Source organism: Macrosteles quadrilineatus, unplaced genomic scaffold (assembly GCF_028750875.1).
Source record: "Macrosteles quadrilineatus isolate MER2022 unplaced genomic scaffold, UCM_ALF_1.0 Scaffold_165__1_contigs__length_239483, whole genome shotgun sequence".
Classification (NCBI taxonomy): domain Eukaryota; kingdom Metazoa; phylum Arthropoda; class Insecta; order Hemiptera; family Cicadellidae; genus Macrosteles; species Macrosteles quadrilineatus.
In genome coordinates this window covers 230,406-239,157 of record NW_026542758.1, presented here as the reverse complement: position 1 = coordinate 239,157, position 8,752 = coordinate 230,406, and the positions used below count along the sequence as shown (strand labels likewise).

At 34.5% G+C, this 8,752-nt stretch overlaps 1 protein-coding gene across 1 annotated transcript; it reads left to right on the top strand.

Moving 5' to 3' along the window:
- Positions 1-6,963: 6,963 nt before the first annotated feature.
- On the top strand, positions 6,964-7,809 carry LOC128982197 (uncharacterized). The gene has a single exon (XM_054401262.1). It carries the CDS (start codon positions 6,964-6,966, stop codon positions 7,807-7,809), a length of 846 nt encoding a protein of 281 aa, XP_054257237.1.
- Positions 7,810-8,752: the final 943 nt, after the last annotated feature.

Here is an 8,752-nt window from a genome sequence, read left to right as displayed (position 1 = left end):
AAAGCAATACCAAGTTATGAAATATCGTAAAATATTTACAGGAAATGTTGATTACTGTATATACATCGTGAGTATCTACATGAGTTACACACCGGTGATTTTTGAGTTGACTCTTTTAAAACTCATTGAAAATATGACTGTTTGTCGTTTTTGAAATACAGTAACTACTGTAATACTTTGAAATTGCTCGAATTCGAGCAACATGTACACGAGTTTGAATATTAAATTGACCGACATATTTTTGTAATAGCAGGGTCAAATATTGTGATCAGTGGTGAGGTAACTACCGTTACATTTATTCAATAGAGAAATAAATACAAATTGATAATACCGGTTATTTAAAGCCTCGTTGTCCTTAATTTTCTTTCTTAAAAATAAAATAAAGAATGAATTTTAGACTTTTGGTGACATTAGTTTGTACTATTTCTTCTTGAATGACACAGCTGTCTTGGTAAGCAATAGTTATCTTGGTAAACTATGTATTTGCTGAAGTGCACAGTGTGCTACTTAGCCTGTGAAACGTCTTTAGTTTTATGATTTTGTTGTAGGCCTATTGAAAAGATTATTGCACTTGCGATTAATTAAATCCGTTAATGGAAGGAAACACGTTTTAAAACTTACTTTTTTTTTTTTTTTTTAAAGAGGTTGGCGGCCTCTTTTAACCTTGCATTTGCCCGTCCACATAGACTAAGCGCCCGTGCGTGGATCGTTTACAGCAAAGCAAGGAGTGAGCCGGTACAGTACAAAGGTGAACTGTACTGATAAAATGTTATCGGCAGTGACCAGGATCCGAACCCACGACACTACTGTCTTGGGCCCGAAGTCCGCGACGCTACCGACTGAGCCACCGACTCACTTGGTTTGGATTTGCTTTCAAAATGTGATCGGAATTGGTTACGGACTACGGTATTTGTAAACAACATTCAATGTAAACATATCAGTCACAGCTAGAATAAATAATCTTGATTCGAACAGCTGTTCGTTATTTCATAGTTGAATCTGGTTGAATATGTGATAAGCATTGGGAGAAAACTTACAAAAAAATCGCACAAAATTGGGGTTTTAAACGTCCGTCATTTTATCTACAAAGTAGTGACGACATATTTTAATGGCTAAAGACAATCTCGCCAATCCAGTGAATACATTAAAATGATTTGATAGGTACTCTCGTTTTTCAGGAGAAGGCCGCGTAAAATGGCTCTTGGGCCGTGACAGACAAGAAGACAGACAGACAGAAATTTAGATGAGACTTGTTTCGGTTTCTTTAATGTATAAAACGTAAAACTAACCTAAAAGTTTATGATTCTGAGAAATGTACAGACAAAACTCTAATTTTATTTATATAGACTAGTTGTTTCCAGTTAATGATATTAACTATACAGTATTTAAAAATCATTAAACTATTTTAATTACATTTTAATTTATCTATACGAAAAAAGGAGGGACTTTTTAAGCGCTTAACTTTTAATTATCCATAAATAAAAATCTTAAGCTCAATACTGTTTTAATAAAGGTTTTAACAGAGTAGGCTTAGAATACTGACTGACAGACCAGTTAAAATGTTCATCTTACTTTTAAAATGTTAAATAAGAAACTCTTCACATACTATGTTTTTTGTAAACACTCTAACGTCTTTAGCCAGATGACCTTGGTTTCGTTGTTCTTTAGATCATCAAAAGCGCGGCATCTTGACATTGCTACGTACCCCATGCTGAAAGCAGGGTATGCAGCTCTAGCAGATAAAGACCAACTTTTCAAGTGCCTGTCCTTTCATTTTGTAATAGTCATGGCAAAAGCGATTCGACAATCATGGGAACTGTCGACGTTTCAATTTTAGAGGAAAATTTCCTTCTGATGGTTCTAAGCTTAATTGGAGCAGTGACACTCGTTTTCCAGCTGAACTTTAAGTAATAATTTCAAGATTTAGGATTTCATCATTCATCTCTTTCACTATTAATCTGGTTCTATTAACCAGTCCTTTTTGTGGATTTAAATTTCTTAGTAAAATTACAATTACACCTTTTTTGGCATGACTTGCGAGGAGGTAAACCACTTGGTACTAAAGTGTGAAGAAATTCATCAGGCACATGTATCTGGTCTCCCTCTTCTTGAATCAAAGTGTCCACTGAGTAGTAAACTCGGCTGTCATCATTTAACACCTTTTTTTGGCAACTTGCGAGGAGGTAAACCACTTGGTACTAAAGTGTGAAGAAATTCATCAGGCACATGTATCTGGTCGCTCTCTTCTTGAATCAAAGTGTCCACTGAGTAGTAAAATCGGCTGTCATCATTTAGTTGCTCAACTATTTTATTATTTATTTCTTTAAATTTAAATTGCCCTTTACCTTTAAGGTCGTAATTCCTTTCTAAAGGGAACTTTCCATATACCTAATGTTAAAACTACCTCATCTGTACTTATTTGTTTGTATTACTGTATTCTGTTTTGTTTATTTCAGCTTACTTAACCAATTAATAATTTTATTAATCGTATACTCTAATACTAGCAGTGTTTGCTTGTATGTATGTATGTATGTATGCTTGCTTGCTTGCAGAAAGATCTCGAAAACGGCTCCGACGATTTTCTTCAAATGCTGTAAATAGTTTATTTTTGGCCTAAAAACGAGTTTACTGCAGTTACAACTGCCAACAAAATTCTAAATAAGTAGAAAAATAAAACAGAAAGTCCCATTTTTTTATATTAGTCTTATGGGTTGCTAAGTAACCATGTTGGTTGAATTAAATAACAAGGAAAAAGTAAACAAAAGACTTGTAAGTTGTAACACATGTGTTCATAAATGCATCTACTACCAAGGCCGCACTAGATCTACTGCATCTACCCACACTGGAAATTACAAAATTTAGTACAAAAGCAAAAACATCACTTGTTACTATTGAGCAATGGTTATACTGAAGCTTACTCGATACATTGTAGTAAAGCCAGAAGTGTGGAGTGTAGGATCTGTTATGACGATTTAAGGTACTTATGGAACAGCTGAAGCCAATGTTATTGTTAGTTCTGTCCGGTTTTCTGTAGACGTCGTGCTTTGTTTACAATTTGTTTCTTGTTATTTCAGTAATTTAAAACCTCGTTTAACCAAATAATACTATTTAATCATAAACGATAACTCGTTCACTATATTATACTAAATACTATATACTACACTACTACTACTAATACTATACTACTACTGTCGGGACCACGTAAGTTTGCGTTTGAGGGAGGAGCCTATTTACCATATGGTTTTGAATGAACCAATGAGAACCGTGCGGTGTTGCCAAATCTACTTCCCAAAACAAGCCCACTCTGAATCAAGGTGTATAGAGTTAAAGAGGTGGGCCAGACAGAGTGGACTGCAACTGCGAGTGATGACGTCACTGTATGCCCAGCTGCGGGCGCTTCATTGTTGGAAGTGCTTACATTTTACTAATTCAGATACGAATGATATTTTCGGCTGGCGTAGCTTATTTGAATGGCATTATAGGCTATTTTTCTTAAAATCAGTAAATTCAGACTTGTATGTTTAATTATGAAATTTATACGTTTTAAATTTCAGTAGTAAGACGTGTTTTCTTTATTGGTTCATTGGTGATGCGCTTTTGTGCTGTGTTTAAGGTGAAACAATATTTGGTCTGAACAATGTTAGCAATTTCTTTATGAATAATTCTAGGCCCCAAATCCATTTTAGTTTATTAAATATGGATAACAAGACATGCTTTTATTTACTTTATACTTTTCCCAAATTTACTCCATACATCTTGACTCTGAACGCCTGCCACTTTGCTTCAGGTAAAATCCTAATCTTAACCGTTGAGCTTCAAAGAATTGTTAGACCTTGCTTCAAGTTAATATCTTTGTTTCGTAGAGTATACCTTAACGATAATTAAAAAAAAATCATTCTTGTAGCTTGTGTGCGAGTATAGATGAATTAATTGAGTTCAAGCAAATGAAAAGCTGCACAAGCTTTTATGTATTAAAATGCATTTGACCAAACGAGTAGTGGGACTCTAATAGTAACAGTCACATAAGAGTTTTAATGTTTTTCTTTGCATCTGTGCCTTAAAAAGTTCTATTTATTTTTGAAAATTTATAACATTAAATAGTAGGTAGTAGAAACAGGATACCGTTATAAAAAATAATGGGAAACTTTAGTAGACCTATAAATTACATTCCTAAAACAATGTACTTCAAACACTATGTGATAAATTTAGAATCATCACAGCCAAACCAAACCCCAATAATCCTTCCTGCAACTGTTGATTACCAATTATTTAGTTCAATATTTATGATTAAGGAAAGAATCAGTGTATCCACACAACGAAAACAAAAATTATAATTTTTGGATCGAGAACCCCCGTTTTATCCCACATCCCACTCATAGTTCAACAATCCTGTTCTCGGGAGAATAGCAGTGTGGCCTTGGAATAGCCCCACGCATGAAAACACTGAAAAGGATGTGTGTGATGAAGTCGGAGAATCAACAATTTAATTGTTTATTATCAGCTGATTAGTTGGCAATTTAATTAAGCATTACAATTTTACTTATTTTCTATCAATCCTTGAATCTGATTAGTTCGTTACTTTACTTCATTGTTTTTAAGTATATAAACAATGTGGTGAAGTGAACCTTATGAATTCAGCTATAGTTTAAAAAAAGTTGGAGATAAAAGTACTATATTCTTAAAGTGTTTCTATCAACTCAATATTTTGTACAGTATTTTAAAGACTTGTTTGTACAGTGATCTCCTTCATTGGTGAATAGACATTAATTAGTTATGGTAATTGCCGTGTAAGTAGGTATTTTAGTATACCGTTTTAATTTATTAGTCAACTTAATTGTGTTTTACATTTGGACAAAATGGATTGTAATAGTGCTGGTGACAATATCGTAACCAATGAAGTTAATGCTAGTTCGAGTGGACAGCCATCCAGAAGTAAGGGTGGCAAGGGAAAAATATTACGCAGTGGTGAAAGGCGTATTATTTATAACGTTTACAACTTCTTTAAGAATATTTCATTGCCTAATTTTAGAGAAACTCTAAATTTCAAGCAAAGTGGAAAACTGTGTGCTCAGGCTTGTGGTGTAAGTGAAAGAACAGTAAATACAATAAGAGCAGAGGCCAAACGACCAATAGAGGGTGAACCAACGCAATCTGAAATGAAGTTTCCTTCACCAGGTAAGCAGAGAAAGCGAATACCGAAAGTAACCAGGGTGTCTACTACATTCTGGATAAAAAATTCATGGACAATTCCCGTACATTTAAGGACACTTTGCCGTAACCTTTGTCGGTGTCATTAGGCCTACCGAATAATTTTCCTGATTTGTCAAACTGTATTAATCTTGTTATTCACTGTAGTTGTACCAGAGAGAAAAGTAAATAATAATAGATAAGAGTTAAAAATTACAAAATAGAAATTTATTGAAAGTAAACAAACATAGGCCTACCTATACTTTAGGTAAAGCTTTTATAGTGTAACAGAGAAACGCAATCATTGTCTCCTGCGATAGCGACAAATATCTCCATCCATCACGTAAACTTCATAGCATAGCTTATCCGATCCAGGCGGATTAATTTGGCATGATTCGCCCTGGCACAACGTTAGGATCTCGACTACTTTTGAAAAAAAAATCTTTAATGCATATTGTTACTCAATTCTTAGTACAAAATCAAGGTATGGTAAGCGGCTATTAATAAGCAATAAGCACAGAGTAAGATTATTGTATTTTCATTTGTAAAGTTAATATCGACACATAGCTATCATTAGTTGTTTATCTTAGGCTCAATTACATTTTCTTAATATATTTTACAGCTCTTTCAAGAATCAAAATACCCAGGCCTAGACCTAATTATTTAGGAGGGCCTATATAAACTGAGTAACAAACAATGAGGTTATAATAGCAGCAAAGTTACTATCATCATTCTAGTTCATAAGATTTTGATTGCTTAAAGCATACAACTCAATAAATAAATTTATGGGAAACAAAAAACATTGAAACCTGAATAGCCAACAATATAAGACAAAGATACAGAAAATGCAATGACATAATTTGAAACCAAGCAGGCCTACATAGTGATAAAACATTAATGCAAACAAAATGCTTGTGGTTTTGTCAATTGAAAGATAAAATGTCCATAAAAAAGGGGTTAACTTACATAATAAGACTGTAGATTATTTACATGTTTAATATGAAACCATAAACAGTTTTATGGCACTAGGCACTGGCCGCGGCAAATTGAATCTTCAAGCCGAAAGTACAAGTAAGAAGTTAAATTTAACAGCCATTATAAAGCTATTATTTTCAAGATAAAATAGGTTTGGGATCTAATAATAATTACCCTAGTAATAAAAAAAGAAGTTGTAAAGGAATAAAAGTGATACAACTTTTATGAGCTAGCTGCTGAGTCAACAGTTCTTGGAAGTTCTTGACTTGACACTTGATTGTCGTGATAAAATATTAATGGGTTTGAGATTGTTAATGGGATTTTTATTGCATAATTACTCTAGTAATAAATTATGAAAATGTAAACAAACATCTGATAAACCTTTTATGTGCTCCTAACCAACTATCGATCAATAAAATTATGGCCCATCAAAAATTTAAGGACTTTGTCTGGCATTTAAGGACAATTCCCGTACATTTCATGGCCAGTAAAAATTTAAGTACAATTCCCGGTTTTCCCGGATTTCCCGGTTGGTAGACACCCTGGTAACAGGATTTGACGACTTTGAAAAGGATGTTTTGAGACGAACAGTACAAGAGTATTACGATAAAGGAGAATTTCCTACAGCAAAAAAAAATCACTAATGATCTTAAAGAAAAGATAAACTACATGGGATCGGTAACCTCGACCAAACGATTGTTGAGGCAAATAGGTTTTAGATACAAAAAAACCAACGACGGTCGAAAGTTTTTATTAGAAAGAAACGACGTCGTAGCTGCTCGTTTAAAATTTCTGAGAACCATGCACGAGCTCCGAGAATCCAGTGACAGCAGACCCGTATATTACCTTGACGAAACGTGGGTGAACGAAAATCATACACAGAAGTACATATGGCAGGATACGACTGAGTCAGGTGGATTAAAGGTTCCTCTCGGCAAAGGTAGGAGACTAATAATTTGCCATGTTGGTTCAGCGAAAGATGGGTTTTTGCATGAATGCAAGTGGGTGTTTCAATCAAAAACGTCCTCAAACGACTATCATGATGAAATGAATGCTGACTCATTTAAAGAATGGTTCATTAAATTGTTATACATTTTGGAAGAGGGTTCGATAATTGTAATGGACAACGCACCATACCACTCCGTCCTCGCCGAAAAAATACCAAATACATCGTGGACAAAGGAAAACATTCAAAATTGGCTATCTGCAAAAAATATACAATATTCAACGAGTGAAACCAAACCAGAACTACTCGCGAGGGTTCTTCCGTACAAAACCCAACCGAAAAAGTATGAACTAGATATTTTGGCCAATGAAATGGGGCATACAGTGGTCAGGCTCCCTCCTTATCACTGCCAATATAACCCCATCGAGTTAGTATGGGCTAAAGTGAAAGGAGAGGTGGCATCCAAAAATAAAACCTTTAAATTAAAAGACGTTGAGCAACTTGTACATGACGCTCTAAACAATGTCACGAAAGAAGACTGGAAGTCCAGAGTTCTACATGCAGAAGCTCTGCAGGAAGAGGATTTTAAGAAGGAGTGTGTTAGAACCGTAACAATAGACAAATTAATTGTAAACTTGGCGGAAAGTTCAGACACTAGTAGTGAAGCAGAAACCGAAGAAGAGCCGGACGCTGAAAACTAACTACCTCATAATTAATTATCCCCCGAGACTGAATAGATCCAAACAAGTAAATAGGACACATTTCCCGGACCTTTATAATGTTAATTAAAGTTATGATCAGCAGCGTTTGATTTTTTTATACTCATAGTAGCTTTATTTTTATCATAAGTACCATTGCTAAAGAACCACAATAGTGTTTTACATAAAAAATAAGATAACAAATAAGAAAATGGTTTTATTAATAAATGTTTAGGCCTACATTAATATACTACTACCATTGCCTATATAACACTACGTAGTGTTATATAGTCAATGCTACTACTAGCCAGCTTTGCTCTGGTTATTTTTGTAAATTACTAGGGATGCGGCCTCAGGTCCGCCAATTGAGCGGAGTAAGCAAGCTTTGATATAAACAAATAACTTTAATTTGTTTTCATGATTCAAATTGAATACGCATGATGACGTCACCATAGCAACAATCCAATTGAATTCTCGTGGTTTGGTTGGAAGAGTTGAAGGAAATATGAATCCAGTCAGCTGTTTCTATTAGATCATTGATTTTTAATTGTATATATGAGTAATAGTAAAACTGTGTGTTTGTAATAGCATAAAGATAAGTATTATTTTGTCAATATCCTAATGTTTGTTTAGCTCCCATTTATGTAATAGGCCTATAGGCTTCCTTCTCATTTTCCCCAACTAAAACATTTAGCCAATTAGTAAACTTTGCTCAGCGAACAGAATGACAGAAGAAGGTGACTATATATAGCAATACCATAGTCAATGGTCACCACAGGAAATAAGGCGTGGCTAATTTCACGAGCTGATGATACCCTGAAAAAAGATTGTGGTTGCTGCAACGCTTGTGGCATTGAATTGGTGACGTTTGCGCTAGCTCCGCCCCATTGCCAAAATATAGGCATACTGTACTCAATAAATAGATTAGATTTTAAAGACGGCACTG